Source organism: Staurois parvus, unplaced genomic scaffold (genome assembly GCF_062004578.1).
Source record: "Staurois parvus isolate SC_StPar_1 unplaced genomic scaffold, SC_StPar_1.0 ptg000009l, whole genome shotgun sequence".
NCBI lineage: Eukaryota > Metazoa > Chordata > Amphibia > Anura > Ranidae > Staurois > Staurois parvus.
Genome location: NW_028317805.1, coordinates 3,993,421 through 4,011,854, shown reverse-complemented (window position 1 = coordinate 4,011,854; position 18,434 = coordinate 3,993,421). Strand labels below are relative to the sequence as shown.

The 18,434-nt window shown below is 40.9% G+C and overlaps 1 protein-coding gene across 4 annotated transcripts in view; it reads left to right on the top strand.

Moving 5' to 3' along the window:
- The window catches only part of JAKMIP3 (Janus kinase and microtubule interacting protein 3), a 185,258-nt gene that overhangs the window by 45,343 nt on the left and 121,481 nt on the right, over positions 1 to 18,434 (top strand). Inside the window, exon 4 of one of the 4 annotated variants that reach the window (XM_089669271.1) lies at positions 5,411 to 5,458. The exons of the other annotated variants lie outside the window; for them this stretch is intronic. Coding sequence (XP_089525397.1) covers positions 5,411 to 5,458 — 48 coding nt within the window. The remainder of the gene's footprint in view (positions 1 to 5,410; positions 5,459 to 18,434) is intronic. 4 annotated transcript variants of the gene reach the window in all.

Sequence of the window (18,434 nt, the reverse complement as noted above, 5' to 3'; positions counted from 1 at the left end):
TGATACAATTTCCCATTTTTAAACTGCAACAAGTCTCCCCATTGAAAGATTTCCCTTCTATTCCTGTTTGGCTGGCAACCCAACATTTTGTTTTTTTCCTTCTTTTCAGTCCCAGTGGCCATCAGGACAATTAGGGAAAATAAATCTGTCCAGAGGGGAGTACAATAAGAAACTGGCAGAAGTTCTATTTTTTTTACTAAATCTAAAAATTGGCTTTTTGGCTTTAGATACAATTTAAAGAAGAAATTCAGGCAAAGCACAACATTCATAGGAAGTACAAATTTACTTACCTGCTTTTTTGCTTTTACATATTTGAAAGAAGGACTTAGGGCAGCTTTACACTGCCCCACTGTGCTTTGGCCGCAGCTTGGGTGCAGCATGCAGGACTTTTGGTGTGCTTCCAGAAAATGCACCAAAACCGCGGGTACACTGGACTTTAGCCAAAGCACAGCGGCTAATTGTGAAGCCTCCCTTATGCATCATAACATATTGGGCCCATTGAAGGGTCATACACCTCTCTCAGATGCTGGGGTAGATTTACTGGGAGAAGAAACTCTTCAGTTAGCAAAATGAAACCTTTATTAAAGCCAGGCATACACAGTTCGATTTTCTCCCACAGGGGGAGTGAGAGAAAATCAATTGCTCATTAATTTTTTAAACTGTCGAGCCAGGTGTTGCATGCAGGATCACCCATGGCTCAAATTTTACCTGATTCAGCACCAACTGGACAGAATTTAAGTCCTTTATGTCCAGCTTTAGGTAGGCCATAGATTATACAATTTTCTTTCCTTCCACCCAAAGAAAATTGCTCGATTCCCCCATCAACACAGTCACTATTGATGGGGGAATCCTTCTCGCTGTGCAATTGTGTCCTGCTGGTGGGAAATCTGCTGGCAGAACGCAGTGGTTAGTGTTGCTGGCTACAGCCAGTTGCACTAATCAGTGAGTAAAAACCCAACAGGCTGGTTGTTCACAAGTCAATCAATGGTTGTGTATAACCATGGTGCCTATACATGGATCAAAATTTGGCTGGTCGAACTGATCGAATTTCAATCCATGTATGGCCAACTTTATTTTTGGTAAATGAGGTGAAGCTATGTTCACATTGAAAACTTAACCATACAGTTTTACAGAAGAAATTTTTGTCACTTGGCAAAAATATTGCTAAAGTTTTTGCATGTGAAAAGAAAGTATACTCAACTTTTATTACACAATTACATTGAAGTTCTGTTTTGACAACTGGTTGTTATGGGACATTCTCTTAGTTTTCAATTCATTTTTTCAACTCCCATTCACGATTTACCAATCTCATCTATTAAATTGGTATTTTAAAGTAAAAAGTCCACTTTCTTGGCTTTTGTCACTGTCAGCATTATCCAAAGTCTAAAATATATTTTGCTTGGTTATTTGTAATGTTAACTATTTGTGAGATTGTTACACTGATATGATTTTTTCTGTGTTTGTTTATTGTACCACTGAAACATTGTGACTTCTGTATCATCCTATATTACACAGGTATAGTCCTTTTAAAACGTGCAGATATGCACTGGAGGACTTCAGTGCCATTGAGAGAGTGTGGGCTTCTGGTGTGTCCCTGCACCTCAAGGGAAGAATGGACTACCTCTAGGGTGTGCCTGCGCTCAATGTGTTCATTGCTATATATGTCCCAAAATAAGAGCCTTCTTAGATGAGAGTAGGGACCACACTTTGCAAAGGTGACTTAGTTTGGATATATTTTCAAATATATGTAACAAAAACCTTGGTTTCTACCATACCTTGTTAAGACAATTCAGATGTGTTTTTTGTTAGAATTTTAGCTGGGAAATTTTTACATACATGTATTTTGTATTGAATTGCTCTGTGGATTGCTCTGCCCATGTACACCTTACTTGTGCTATGTACAAACTGAGCTGAGTGGTTGACATTTTCAATATAATACTTTTACATTACATTCCATCTTTCAGTTTATAGCATAACTGAGTAAGAACTTGCAATAGTCAGGGCTATCATACCTTAAAGAAGTTACTACATTTCAGTTCTGCCTCTTGTCTGGTGACTTCTTTTGGGTTTTGCACTATTGTTGTTTTAGTTGTAATAAGAAAAAAGTATTTTTTTTTAAATTGCAAGCAGAGGGATTGACAAACAGGTGATGATTTACTAAAGGGGTTGAGAATCTTCACAACTCTTCATATTCATTGCGACCTGCTATAGCCTTCTTGGACAGAAGCTGTAAGTGCCAGGGGATAATGCTCAGGCGATCCAATACGTGGAGGGGTGATGTCGTCAGAAATGCTTATCCGGGAAGCATACCGAATAATATGAGGGCGCTGCAATTTACCCCCCCCCCCCCCAAGACCTTAATCATAGAGGACTCTATGACTAAGCTCCAAGGGCAGGGCGAAATGCGTCAGTGGTCATGGTCTCAAAAGGAACTGAGGCTGAGGCCGCTCTTCTTAATTTGACACATATGGAGCTGTTGGTGTGTGGCGCCCTCATATCCTACTATTCTTCATACTGTGTAAATATTCAGTTCAGTTATTCAATTGTGTGAAAAGCAAACTCCTGTTCACTTTGGATACTCAACCATGTGCAGATGCTGTTCACGTGATTGGATAACTGAAGTGAATATTGTCCACATTTTGAGTGAAGATTCTTAATTCTTAGTGAATCAGCCCTTTTCTGTTTTAAAATATGTCTCTTCTCTGAGAATAATTTTTATTATATGCTCTCTTTCATTTGACCATTTTAAAGGCCATCTGAACTTAAAATCTGAACAAAACAGCCACAGCCAAAGTAGAAAAGTCTGTCCCCTGCCAGCAGGTGCAAAGTAGGATCTTTTCTCTCTGTAGGATCTCTCTGCAGGGGTCCAACATGCCCTCTACTAAGGCAAACCTATAGCTCTGCAATGAGCAAAGCCTAAGCTCCCTGCTGATTACAGAGTTTTAATTCTGACTCACAGTGGAGGATTCGGACCTGTGCAGATAGACCATTGCTTCACCATAGAGAGTAAGGGGCAGTGTGCTGACAGGGGATGGGCTTTTCTACTCAATCTTTTGCTGCTTTCTTATGACAGTTAACTAAAACTTTGCACAACTTTTGTTTTTATTTACCAGATTTAAACTGAAGGTTCAGTTGGATTTATATTGTGTCCAAAGCATCCAAAGAGAGAAAATGTATGTGTGTTGTCTACATATCATCAGATTCAAATTTTAATTTTTCAGTATATTCTAAAACCATAGGAGAAGGAACTGATTGGAAATGAAAAGAGCATAACACTCTTCTCAGCACATAAAGGTTACAGCCAGTAATAATATACAGTTAGGCTATTTCATGGCATAATTGGATTAATAGTATTGACAAGCTTGCAAGCTATTGTGAATGATTAAGATTGAACGGTTACACAGACCAGGATAGCAGGACTACAGGCCCATAGCCCAAGGGCCCTAGGTCTGGCCCTGATTCACGGAAATGTGCTCTTGTGAAATTATAAATCTACCATGATATGCTTAGGTAACGGAGGCTTTCTTGTTCTCCAGCTTGTGATATGTTGTGAGCCATATTTGAATGTCCAGCAAACATGTTTTTTCTTAGTTTTAGATAGATTGGGAAGAATTAATATCCTTCTCAGGTTTGTATTGCTATCCAGAACTCCATTAGAGAGATTTATCTTCAGATTCTGTTCTGCTAACAATGTTTCATCAGACAGAAAGTGAGGGGAACTCTGCAACAGGGACTGAGACAGAAATGAAAATAATTTTCTATAAGCTGCATTCACATTTATGAAACATGCACAAAATGCACACCATGTTTATGGTGCCATTCATTGCTAATGGCAATCCAAATGCAGCAAACAGTCACTTCACTGGGTATATGTAAGGGTTTGCAACCACTTTCACCGCTTTTACAGTCTTTTGCATTTTTTTCAGCTTTTAAAAGCACCTCTATGTTAGTCTGTGACCATGCACACATGGGTGTTTACATGCAAATTAGAAGAAGAGAATTCGCAGGCTGAAAAAAAAAAAATTACAAAAGCGCATTCAGGAAAAGAGCTGAAGAGCAGAAAAATCACTAAATAAGCAACACAAGGCGTTTGCTTTGCTCCTCTGCATGCCAGAACTCCTGGCAGAAGAAAAGCTACTTAAAAATGCATTTAAAGCCACAAATTGCACATGTGGTTAGACACATACAGGCATGTTTAATCATTAATGCATTCCAATGGCCAGAATAAATTAATATTTAATATTCAATTTTGGAATCCAATAACGCGCAAATGCTTGACGCTCCTAAACTCACCTAAACACGTGTGCAACATGCGGCTTTGGATGTGATTTATAGGCAGCTTGTTTCCTACCAGAAGTTCAGCTGATAAGGAGGTAGCATTGGCCCTCCTGTATGGGGCCCAGGCTGCAAAGGTTAAAAAAAGGAGCGTGAGCAGCTTTATGGTACAAACCGTTCTCTGAAGTGGTGGGGGACACAATTACTGGAACCAATCCCCTGTGGTCCCCCTGCAGTGCATCCAGCTTCTCCTTCTCTCCATCCTGCTAGATTTTGGCTGCTGCAGGGGATTTTTTTCAACTGGTGATCCTGCAAGTAATTCTGTTTGAATCAAGTCGCATACATCTATGATGAACAATGATCTTGAACATTAAGGTCATTTACATGTGTTGTGTTTAACTAGCTTTCCAGACGCACATAGCAAAGGCCACATGGGTGCTCACCAGGAACATCGGGGTCAGTGTTTATTACTGCAGGGTTGTAATGTCAATGTCCCACAAAACCAGCAGCCTACAACACAAACTCAGTAATTTGTTTTGCTAGTGTTAGGAAATTCCCTCCTTAGCCTTTACTATTACCAGTATGCAATATAGTATAGGCAGCAGAACTGCAGTCCAAATTATGCCTCTGCATCCAGTGTAACTGCAAGTACTTATAAAAGTGAGCCAATCAAGAAGCTTTTGGCCTGTCCTAATGGAGATTTGTTACATGTAAGTTATAGGGTTAAGGGTGACAATCTAGTACTGAATATAGCCACCTTTGGTCAACCCCCATCCCTATGTCCTCTGCTTTGGACCAGCACCATATGACCAGCCTTTGGATTCATAGACTTTGTACAGTGACCACATCTGTGTACTGCATTATCATTCATCCATTCTCATCCATGACCGTTCCATGCACTCTTTTGCGGACTACATGACGGTTCGAATCCTTGGAATTTTCTTTTTTCTGTCTGTCATGTTTCTTTAAATTCTCCATTTTCGTAAACCCAGAAGAGGAATGAATGGCGTGGATCAGAATGGGACCAGCAGCATATACCAAGTTAAGTAATCATTAAGAGGTGGAATATCAAATTTTTAAAAAAAATTGACCTTTATTGATCTGTTATTGAGCCTGTGTTTCTATTATCTTTCAGATTTCAGAACATAAGAAAATTCTGAAAAAGACCAATCAAGGCCGGAGGGTGAGAAATATTTCAGTGATCTTAGAGGGCATATTGCTGCATCAATTGAAAAAAAAAGAAAGAAAAAAAAAAGAACCTTGATTGTGTGATTGTCTACAAAAATCAATTTTGAAGTCACTTTATTAATCTTATTTAGTACTCTGCTAACACCTGTCACCGTAACGGGAAGTTCACCATTGAGTTTACATTGGAGGGGGAGAAGGCATACGCAAAGGATGCAGTAAAGGGAAGAGCAAGATAAAACTTGGTGCTCCATAGGGAAGCAAAATTCTACAAAATTGATGTTCCACTTAAGCTGAATCATTTTCATTTAACCTAGAGACAAGATTTGTTTTTTTTTGTTGACCGGTTTCAGTTTGGTTTATTCTAATGTAAGCAGCTGTAGAACCATATCCAACTATCTGTGTCTTCACATGCATGTTTTTTTACAATGAACTTTATTATAGACAACACAACAACAAAGAAACATTCAGAGACAAGCTCCTTGATACAAAAAAAGTAAAGTGTACAGTTCTGTTAGTTAAGGACATAACAAATGCACTGAAATATGGACACAAAGAGAAGCGGAGTACAAAAGTACAATCTCAAAAGGGATGGAATGAGATCCTATGAATTGCGTTAACAGCAAATAATAACCAATGAGCTGGTAGGCATAGACCAAGAATAGTCACCAGAGTCGCATACAGATGATAGGGAAAGCTGAGCATAAAGTCTCACTGGATGCACATCGGAACTCTACACCAAGGACTTCCGGGAAAGTCCGACCGGTATATAAGACATTACAGGCACAGTTCTCTAGGGGTATTGCAGTCAGTGCACATAACATAAAAACTGGCAAAAACAAAAAATAAACAAAAAAAAAGTAAGGGTAAGAAAAGAGAAAAACTGAGAAAGTAGAAGCAAGAAAAGAATAGTAAAGACAAAAAAAGGGCTCCAGGGGATCACACCAGGAGAATCTTATATTGATAGCAGGGGCTGGTCAATTCTAGAAGGTTGAACCACATCAATCCAAGGATGCCAGATCTGCAGAAACTTAGTGTGGGTGTCTAACAGCATAGCCGTTAGTTTCTCATTAACCATTATAAAATTCATCCTATTCTTAACGGCTTCAAAGCTAAGAAGAGGGGTTTTCCAAGCTCTCGCAATCGGCAATTTAGTAGCCATAAATAGATGCAATGCTAACTGCTGCTCAGGACGGAGTAGGCCTACTAGTGGTTTAAATAATAGTTCCTCATATGAGTTTCGCTTAATATCTGTGTGTAGCATAGTGCGGAGAAGGGCATAGACCCTAATCCATAGTCTGCATACCTTGGGGCACACATGCATGTTCTAAAACTCTGGCCACATCACAGATGTATATTGGTAAAGATCTATAGTGTGGCATGAAAAAGCAGAACTTCAGATTTCAGGTATTTGGGGAGGTCTGTTGGTCCTTGTAGGTTCTGCTTTGCATGCAGACAGTTAATAGTCTGCTACAGATGGTGAAGTGGGATGGAAGCACAGTATAAAACGTTTTCGAGAAGATTTCCAAAAGTATTTTTTAACCCTATCCTTTCTCATGTTCTAGTTAGGTAACATATTTGTTGCACACTGGGTTTAGTTTTGGCACATAATTCAAACCCATCAAGTATTCCTTCTCTGGACCTTTTGATGGAGAAAGTGTTAAGGACTCCTGACATTTTGTTGTCTCAATAAGTAAAAGCACTCTTGTCATGGGTGAACTATGGAGGGGGCTATTGATATATACTACTCTGGCTATTACACTGTTACTTGGGCACTAATACCTTTGGGGTCATTGACCCAGAAGAGGTATAGAGGTAAGATCTTTTCTCCAACTCTCACCTGCTGCATGTTTTTTTCTAGATCATTATCTAAGAATTATGGAAGAAATATGAAATATAACCTTGCGCAGTCAGGCAGCTAGCACTTTTAGTAGACAGCAAGCCATGTCAAGCTTTCTGTTGTTTCTGTCATGACAGGTGTAGCCGTATTATCTTTGGGAATGTGCACCAATTTCCCAGATAATACATACCAGAATGCACAGCCATACAGTCATGGCCGAAATTGTTGGCACCCTTGATATTTCTCCAGGAAATCATGTATTTCTCACGAAACGTATTGCATTAACACATGTTTTGCTATACACATGTTTATTCCCTTTGTGTGTATTGGGACAAAACAAAAAAAGGGAGGAAAGAAAGCAAATTCGACATAATGTCACACAAACCTCCAAAAATGGGCTGGACAAAAGTATTGGCACCCTTTCACAACTGCGGATAAATAAGAATGTTACAAGCATGTGATGCTCCTGTAAACTCACCTGGGGCAAGTAACAGGTGTGGGCAATATAGAAATCACACCTGAAAGCAGATAAAAAGGAGAGACGTTCACTTAACCTTTGCATTGTGTGTCTGTCTGTGCCACACTAAGCATGGACAACAGAAAGAGGAGACGAGAACTGTCTGAGGACCTGAGAACCAAAATTGTGGCAAAATATCAACAATCTCAAGGTTACAAGTCCATCTCCAGAGAACTAGATTTGCCTTTGTCCACAGTGCGCAACATTATCAAGAAGTTTGCAACCCATGGCACTGTAGCTAATCTCCCTGGTCGTGGACGGATGAGGAAAATTGATGAAAGATTGCAACGCAGAATAGTCCGGATGGTGGATAAGCAGCCCCAAACATGTTCCAAAGACATTCAAGCTGTCCTGCAGGCTCAGGGAGCATCAGTGTCAGCGCGAACTATCCGTCGACATTTAAATGAAATGAAACGCTATGGCAGGAGACCCAGGAGGACCCCACTGCTGACACAGAGACATAAAAAAGCAAGACTACAGTTTGCCAAAATGTACTTGAGTAAGCCAAAAGCCTTCTGGGAAAACGTCTTGTGGACAGATGAGACCAAGGTAGAGCTTTTCGGTAAAGCACATCATTCTACTGTTTACCGAAAACGGAATGAGGCCTACAAAGAACAAAACACAGTACCTACGGTAAAATATGGTGGAGGTTCAATGATGTTTTGGGGTTGTTTTGCTGCCTCTGGCACTGGGTGCCTTGACTGTGTGCAAGGCATCATGAAATCTGAGGATTACCAAAGGATTTTGGGTCGCACTGTAGGGCCCAGTGTCAGAAAGCTGGGTTTGCGTCCAAGATCCTGGGTCTTCCAGCAGGACAATGACCCCAAACATACGTCAAAAAGCACTCAGAAATGGATGGCAAAGAAGCGCTGGAGAGTTCTGAAGTGGCCAGCAATGAGCCCAGATCTAAATCCCATTGAACACCTGTGGAGAGATCTTAAAATTGCTGTTGGGAAAAGGTGTCCTTCCAATAAGAGAGACCTGGAGCTGTTTGCAAAGGAAGAGTGGTCCAAAATTCCGGGTGAGAGGTGTCAGAAGCTTATTGATGGTTATAGGAAGCGACTGATTTCAGTTATGTTTTCCAAAGGGTGTGCAACCAAATATTAAGTTAAGGGTGCCAATACTTTTGTCCAGCCCATTTTTGGGGTTTTGTGTGACATTATGTCATATTTGCTTTTCTGCCTCTGTTTTATATTTGTTCCAATACATACAAAGGGAATAAACATGTGTATAGCAAAACATGTGTTAATGCAATACCTTTTTTGTGTGAAATACTTGATTTTCAGGAAAAATATCAAGGGTGCCAACAATTTCGGCCATGACTGTAACTAAACATATTTGTGACACTTTTTCACACTACTGCCAGTCCCAAAATTAGTGCCAAAATATAGAGTGCTCCAAGCTCATGTGCAGATCCTCCACTTCCTCTTCACACCAATATTTTACCTTCCCCCAAGTGTGCCCACACCCACCAGAAGAAGTGGACTCTCTGTGGAAAGAGGATGCAGTAGATTTGATAGTTACACATATTTATTTAAAAAACCTTTTTTCTACATTTTCCATCTGTATTAGTGTAAAGAGAAAGTGGTGGATCTGCAGACATACACCCTACTTATTTTTCACGTTCATATATTTTGTTTCACACAATATTTTGGTTGTATCACTATTTTGTCCATTGGGGCTTATATTTGTGATAGCACTGTGTTTTTTCGGATTATTTTGCTGTATTTGATGGGCAACAGCCCTGATCACAGCAGCTTCGTTGTACATTGTACTGATTTGGTGGAGACGCTTAGCATGGGTATTTGTACTGTATAAGATATGTGTGACAATATTGAGATCTGAAGACTCCAAAGTCATGTGTTGCATACAGTGCCATCCTCCTTTCTCCAAAATGTGCAAGTCTGGGACAAAACACTTAGATTTTAATTTGATATCTGTGCTGCAGAAAGGGGCAACAACCTTTAAAAAACACATACCAAATTGAGGACTCCTACCCTAAAACACAGAATGAGACAGATCAGGCAATTATAAATCTCAACAAACATAGGTCTTAAAAAATCTAGAAATATCAGAAATCCTGCTGTTCTCCAGATATGCACAACCTGTTAATGAGTCAAGTCATAAATGGATAATGGGCTATCGTAAACAGGGCCTAGAGTCTAGCATGAATTGATAACAAGTGTTTACAATCAGTTTAAAGCCAACGCGCTTATGCTATAATGTAATGGGAGGCAAATTTGTCCCATTAAACCTCCCAAGTGCATACCTGTTAAAAAAAAAGTGCAATAGGCATCTGATTTATATTATATTTGGTCTTTATCAAATTGTGAATTAATTCTATTCAGTAACATGCTAGTTGTTGGATTGTACAACTGCACTCCTACACCACACCCCTCAGTTGTTTTGGGTTTCTTAGCGACAACCTTTGGAGGGCAACAAAAAGCTATAGAAATTGTCTGCTGGGGCTCTTGTTTACCACTGAAATGATGAAACACTGCTGAGGGGCATTTATGAGAACTGATAACCTTATTACATCAGATCGGACTTACTCTGATGCGGATTGGACTCTGCTGGAACCAGACACCAGGAGAACTTTGCAAGTACTTTTCACTTTTAATATGATTTATTTTACTGTAGCTATTGTCTATTTTGTAATATATTTTCTGTAACTATTGTCTATTGTCTTCACCATTTTCTGTTCTTTTCATTAAAATGCTATTTGAAAATCCTTAAGCTAAATCTCTAAATGCTCTAATCAGATATTAAATCTTCTCCTTTTTGAAGAAAACTACCATATGTTAAACTCTGTACATTCATGTCTGAGCATGGTAGTGAATGTCGCAGAATAGCTGAAGATGACGCTGCAAACATTCCAGTTAAAACGTATGATGATGACTACTGCTTGTGCGCTAACTGTGGAGTGAACTAACCCCAATGATAATCACTGTCAGTCTGCTTAGATTGTTGTCTTGTGAGCTGGAAGGGCAAGGCTAAAGTAAGCCATAGATTATTTTTTTTTCTTCCACCATGGGTAGAAGGAAAGAAAATTGCTAGATTCCCTCCTGCAGTGCTATTGTGTTCTGCCGATGGGGAGCCTGCCCTGTCAGCAGAACACAATGATCACTGCTGGCGGATACAGATGGATTGATTTCAGCAAATTTGATCCATCTATGGCCAGCTTAAAAATGCAGTCAACACATTCTGGTGACAGTGATGGAATCTCAGACTGCCTCCATCACATTCTGGTGGTAGCCAGGGCCATGGATAAGGGGGTACCACCAGTCCTCCTGTATGGGGCCCAAGCAGCTGGATAAATCAGATGTGGGCAGGGCAGATGACTGGCATGGCGGGGGGCAATTACTGGAAAGCTGTCTTCTTCTCCTCTCCTTCCCGCTACCTTTCAGCTGCTGCAGAGAGAGCCATACAGAAGATTGATTCCAGAAATTGCACTCCCCCCCTCACCCATCACCCTCCATGTGCACCATACGTTTCCCCCTGCTGCCCAGGCCCCCCCTGTGTGCCCCAACCTCTGAAGTGCTGCCGGCTTCCCTGCTCTCCTTCCCACCAGCAGCTGCAAGCACACAATAGGATCTTTCAGGATAGAGAGTGGAGGAAGGATCAGGTAAATATGTTACATTTTATCAGCCCTTTCTTTCCTGAATGAACACAATGAGAGATCAGTACCGATCACTCCCTGTGTTCGTTCATAACTGCAGCTTCGTAAACTGTGTTTTTTGTTGGGGGGGATGGGGGACTGTCAGGTTTTCTGTTTTCTGTTTGGGGTACCCATGGTTTCTAACAGCAGCCCTGGTGGTATCAGTGAAAAAATACCTCAGTCACAATATCAACTTTGATTTCAAATGAAAATAAAAAATGAAAAACCTTTTTCCTTTACTATTAAAGAGAGCTCTGGGCAAACAGCTAAATACGCAGACGAACTGCATGTACAGGAACAGCTTATCTGTCAAAAGGTTGTATTTCTGTCCACCCTATTTTGAGAATTACACAGTTCTGCCACACTACACCACCCTGTTTGGCAGAGAAGAAGACTTGATTTTTCTCTGCTGCAGTTCTGTAACTCATACAGGTCTAATCTACACCCCTCAACCCGTTACAGGACAGTGAAAAAAGAAGCAGCAGGCAGAGGTGGTCATCACTAGATCACTCTGCTCCTTCCTCCTTTCAGTATGTTCTGTAAACAGCAGCACAACTGAGCAGCTCCTTGTGCTGCTTCACCCTCCCCCAGTCTATGCTCTGCTGTATACACACTGCAAGAAACTATTACCAGGTCAAACTTGGATACCTACACTGCTTGCATTTAAACAAAAATAAATTAGCGGATGTAATAATGAACAGGGGCGGACTGACCATTTTGAAACTCGGGCACTGGCCGAGGGCCCAGGGTCAGTAGGGGGCCCCATGAGATCCCCTGGTACCTTTTTCATAGGCTTTTTTGAGTTTGGGCAAGGACACAGGGGCCCCATGATCCCCTATTGCCTGGGGGCCCCATGAGTTGTCAGTCCGCCCATGATAATGAATACACATTCGCATTCATTTGAGCATTTTATATCTGTCTGGAATTCAGTCTAAAATCTTTCCCTCTTTAGTAATGCATCAGATGCATTCCCTAGAGAACAACCTGTGCTTAATGTTGTACTTATATCTCCAGAAGTGACAGTGCTGAGATGACAGATTAAGATATCAGTCATAAATGGAAGCAGTGCAATCAGCTTCAAGCAAGCTATCAGCCGCATTAATTCTGATGTTAGGGAGGAAGTTTTTACTATGACACCTTAAAGCCGAACTCCAGGAATTTTATCTTTTGTATACTTTCATTGGGCCAGCTAGGCTTGATGTAAATATGGATATCTGATTTTTGGAGAGCCACTACATAGTTAGTCTGGCTGAAAAAAGCCAAAAGTCCATCCAGTTCAACCATTAAAAAAAAATATATTTTAATCCTACACCCACAGTTGATTCAGAGGAAGGCAAAAAACCCCCCCAGAAAAACACGATCCAATTTGCTCCTGTTGGGAAAACAATTCCTTCCTGATCCCCCAAGAGGCAATCAGATATTCCCTGGATCAACTTTACCTAAAAATGTTAGTATCCAGTTATATTCTGTGTATCTAAGAAATAATCCAGGCCTTTTTTAAAGCAATCCACTGAGCTGGCCAGAATCAACTCTTGAGGGAGTCTATTCCACATTTTTCCACATGTGAAGAAACCTTTCCGTGTTTGGAGATTAAATTTCTTTTCCTCTAGACGTAAAGAGTGCCCCCTTGTCCTCTGTGATGACCTCAGGGTGAATAACTCTACACCGAGTTCACTATATGAACCACTGATGTATTTATACATGTTGATCATATCCCCCCTTAATCTCCTCTTCTCAAGAGAGAATAAATTCAGTTCCTCTGATCTTTCCTCATAGCTGAGCTCCTCCATGCCTCTTATCAGTTTGGTTGCCCTTCTCTGTACTTTCTCCAGTTCTCCAATGTTCTTTTTGTGAATTGGTGCCCAAAACTGAACTGCATATTCCAGATGAGGTCTTACTAATGATTGCACAATGACTACAGAGGGTCGCTCACTTAGCACTTCCTCCAATACAAGACATTCTATGAATAGTGGAGGTGCCAAGCAAGTGACCCCCTGAGGTCAGTGTGCAGAGGTGGAAGCCACTTGCACAGAACCTGAAAAATAAGATCTATCACTGTATGTAGCATGAAGTACTACAGTGACTTACAGCATCCCCAGCAGCCCCATAGCGACTTATAGATACCCATACTTACATGATGCCAAGCTGGGCTAATGTAGGTATACAAAAAAAATATAATTCCTGGAGTTTAACTCATTATTTACACATTTATGGCTGTGTGATGTTTGTGTTATATCACCGTACCCTAAGGGCTAGTTCACACTCGCATTGAAACCAGGCATTTGAGGAGCGTTTTTAATGCTCCTCAAACGCCTATGCAAATGATGCTATGGGCAGCACACAGTGCTGTTCATATGATCAAAACATGAAGAGTTAGCGTTGCGTCACTTCAAAATTGAAGCCTCATGTCTGGAGGAGTTTGAAGCCTTTCAACGCCTCCCATTCAAGTTTATGGTGATGCTCTGCAAACTCGCTGGTAGGCATTTGTGGGGCATTTGCAGTGCGGTTGAGGTGCGTTAATAACATTAGAGTTTATCATAGGCATTTGTGGTGTGATTTTAACTCCTGTAAAACTCTTATAAAATGCTTCAAAACTGCGCATAAGGCATTTGGGGAAAGTTTGTAACGTTCGTAATATGCAGGTCTAACGCCCCTACTAAAGCTCATTAACGCCTGTCTAACGCCTACATTAATGCTATAGGAGCGTTGGTTAAGAGTTAGAATTTAGTCAAGTAAGAACAAGCCGTAATTTGACAATTTTAGGATACAGGGAATGCTGCATTTCTCAATTATTTCTTTTGTCTCTCTTTGTAGTTAACAGATCCTCTTGCTGTGTTTTTCAAATTCCTTTAAAGCTTAAGGCGCTCAATAAAACCTTCTCATCAGTTACTGAGGCAACATCAACACCCAGTGAATGATGTGTAAACGGTTTAATTTAATCAATGCCGGTTTCCATGGAGACCTTGCGTTTCTACAAGTTAGTCTTTTATTTAATACGGCATACGAGTGATGCAGAAAGTTTGGTAGCATATAGCCACCAGTCAAAAGAACCTTTTATGGTTTCTATTGACAACAAGCTGAAAATGATTGAATTAATTGTTAAAGGTTTTTGTGTTTTGCCGTTCTTTTAAAGATCATCATGTGTACCTGCTTTCCTATGGAAGTGGTTCATAGGCTTGTGAGCAATGCTGTGAAAATTGATTTGCAAATTTGTGTGCAGTATATAGGTGAAAATCCATATTCTTTGTGAATGTAGCATCCTCCTAGATAGGTTCTCGGATGTAGATAGTTGAGTATAGCATAATATGGTCTTCTGTTTTACAGGAGATTGTTGGGCAAATATAGTGGTCCATCCTCTGCTTAACAGAGAGCTACAATTGCTTCAAACACAGCAAATACCGTACTCCTGTGATGGGGATGGGTTCAGCAGAGGCAAGGGTGACAATATAAATGTCCTGGAATATCAACTCCTTGCTGCCCTCAACGGACCGGGGTAGTCCAAAGCCGGGGCGGACTGACCATTTGGAAACTCGGGCACTGCCGAGGGCCCAGGGTCAGTAGGGGGCCCCATGAGATGCCCCTGGTACCTGTTTCATAGGCTTTTTTGAGTTTGGGCAAGGACACAGGGGCCCCATGATCCCCTATTGCCCGGGGGCCCCATGAGTTGTCAGTCCGCCCCTGGTCCAAAGTCACTGAATGCAAAAGAAACACAAAAAGAGGGCGCACCAGCCTAGTGCATTATTGTAAAAAATATTTAATGAAAGGATTAAAAAGTAGGTATCATACTCACAATGGACATATAAAACACAGGCACATCACAATAAACAGCGGTGTTCAATCCATATAGCATCCATAGAGCAACAAGTTGGCTCTGAGGAAGACACTGAGTCCTTGAAACGCATCAGCCAGTTGGCAATCCAGGGTTCCATTGTTGTGGACTCAGATGCTATATGGATTGAACACCGCTGTTTATTGTGATGTGCCTGTGTTTTATATGTCCATTGTGAGTATGATACCTACTTTCCTACAATTACTTAGCTAGTTCATCCCGTGTGACTCACAGTGCTGCTGCTTCTGGTTAAAGGTTCATCTAAATCCAGGTAACCAAGGAAGGTTCTGGATTGACAGTATGGAGCCCTGCAGATGAGCAGAATGAATATGGATGCATCTTAGCCAAATACAGGGTGTGGTGCCCCATAAGCATGTTGGGTACTGGTATTTATATTCAGAGAGACCATGGGATCTGGGTTGATCTTCTCCTGAGAGGGAAGTTCCAGCCAGGGTTGAGGCAACTGCCTACCTAGGAACTTTCTGCCAGGAGGCCTCGGGTGGGCGACCCGAGGACCAAAATGCTGAAACCCATGGTGCTTCTGAGAGCCAGCTGAGGGGGATGTCTACAGATCCTGTCTGGTGTAACAGAGGAAGGTGACCTGCAGCAACTGCCTTATGAGTACAGACCTTCTAAAAGGGATCCTGGGATTTGTGCTGTTTAACCCCCTTGGGACCTACATAGTCAGCTGCTGGGTGTAAGCTAGAGGGGACACTGGCTGGTGTCCTAAAGAGCAACTGTCCATTTAGTTTTTATGCTTCTACAAAAGGACTTTGCTCCATTCTTTGTACAGTCTGCTAAACAGGTCTATTAAGAAACTCCAAAGATCCACTTAGAGAAAGCTGTCCTCAATTGTGAATAGTTCAGTTTGGAGTGTCCGACTATATCCCTTCCCTATCTCAGTTCTGCAACAAAAAAAAAACAACTAAAACCACAACCCCTAGACTTATCATTGGAGTAACAAGCGGATGTTGTGTGCACCTGGCTATAGGAAATACTGTGTTTTTGGCTGCAGGTGAAGAATTGGGGAAAGGCCTGGGCAAAATACCAGCAGCTCCTACATGAAAATAAACATTGCCAGGGTGATAAACTAATTACAGCACTCAGGACCCTAAAGATGCTGAATGATGATATCAATTAGGTAGGGTAAGTCAATTAAGTCACTAAAATAAAATCCTTCCATTACTTGAGACAGTCAACATGATTTTATGTTTCTAATCATCTCTTTAAAAAAACACTTTCTTCTTTGCAAAAATATGCATCCTAAATAGGAATAACAGTGCTCTTAGGCTGGGTACACACAGGCCGAAAACAGTTGGTTCAGCAGAAACTGGCCAACTTTCAGCCCATGTGTACTGGTCCCTGTCCAACGGGCATGCTGGAAAACCAGCATCTGATCAGTAACCCCCATTTCCGAATACATTAGCTCAACGGGGTAAATTGCCACACTAACAACCCTTGTACATTTTTTTCGTTCAGCCAACTAGGTTGAATGGAAAAAGACTTATAGTGTGTACCCCACATTACTTTTAGGCGAATTTTGACTTTTTGACAAAGTCAGTAGTTACTCTCTCATCTCCATCACTAATCATTCCCACTGGCTGTTGGCATATGCAGAAGTCAGAGACACATGCCTGTCATATGGAGAGATGAATTGTAGTGTGGAAGATTCAAACAGGTTGTTGGGTGCAAAAAACGAGCTATTTATATGAAGATAACACACAAAGGACTGCCACCTCACCATCTTATTTGATTAAGACAGAAACATGCATTGATACATCTGCTACTCCAAAAATGTGTTGGCCATTAGCTTTTAATAACGGCCTCACCAATTTGTCCCTTTGGTGCCCGATTCTTCCACACTTCAATTCTTCAAGCAATGTCACTGATAGTATTGTGGAATTATGGTTTAGGAACAGCCTAAAGCAGAACTAAAGGGAGGAATACCTATGTCTGCTCCAACGTTCTGACACCCATAAGATCCCTCACCAGCAATGGCATCTTCTCCTCAGCTTCTTCCAACTGCTGGTCCTTGGTTGTCCTGATTGGACTGTGCAGGATGATGTCACTTCCAAAACACTGGCACCATGCTGAAAATGTAAAGTGACCTACACATGGACACGTCAATGTACATTTGTCAGAGGATTGTGAACAGACAGGCACGTTTATTTTCTTGCAGAAGAGACATTGCATATCTCTTCTGCAATACAGAGCTTGCCTGTTCATACGTTTTTGTGCCTTTAGTTCCACTTTAAATGACACCCTGAAACCTACATCATCAGAACCCAAGAAGTTCCTGAAATTGGGAGCAACTGCTGACTATTTCCTTCAACATAGGAAGGAAAGAAGTCTTTCACATGATTAATAGCCTGTCTTTACCTTCTCAATGTTGTACAATAGACAAGATGGCGCCACCAAACAAGGAAATAACTAGGTCTCTGCGGACAGAATAAAGAAAAGTTTTTGTGTGCTGATTATGCATTAGTGCGTTGTTCAGTTAAGATAAATAATTAATAATTGTCAGCAGTTTCTATAAATATAGGAAAACGTAGGAGTCTTTTAATATCATTTTGGTCAGGGGTTTTACAGCCTCTTTAAGAAAAATGAATCATGTCCAACAGAAAAGCAAAGTGAAAAACTTAATTGATTATAAATCTGTTGCTGACATTTAAAATGCATTAATTGAAATCAGCAAATACAAACAGCCACCATATTAATGCAACAGTATGTGTATTATAAGTCAACACAACCCCAGAAAATGGTTCTTCAGCTTTGCATGGTTGCTGGCGTCTTAAATCACATGTTGGCGGGATACCCCTATCAGAACTATTCCCAACTTCCTAAGCCATAGCAGAGCCAAATGACGGTGCCACACTCTGTAATAATTTCTCAATATAGAATAAACATATAATTGGGAGTCCATCTGTGGAAGAGCAATATAGTGGTAAAAAATAATCCTGGTAGTAGAGGAAGCGCAAACTACTGTGGTAATATCTTACCATTGGTGTGCCCACCCAAAATAAACAAAAGCCAGTAAGTGCTTCACTCTACCAGTGCCCATCCAACACAGAAACTGGGTTTCGTTACAGATGTACTTGTAACAAGCAATAAAAATCAAGAATGATCTCTA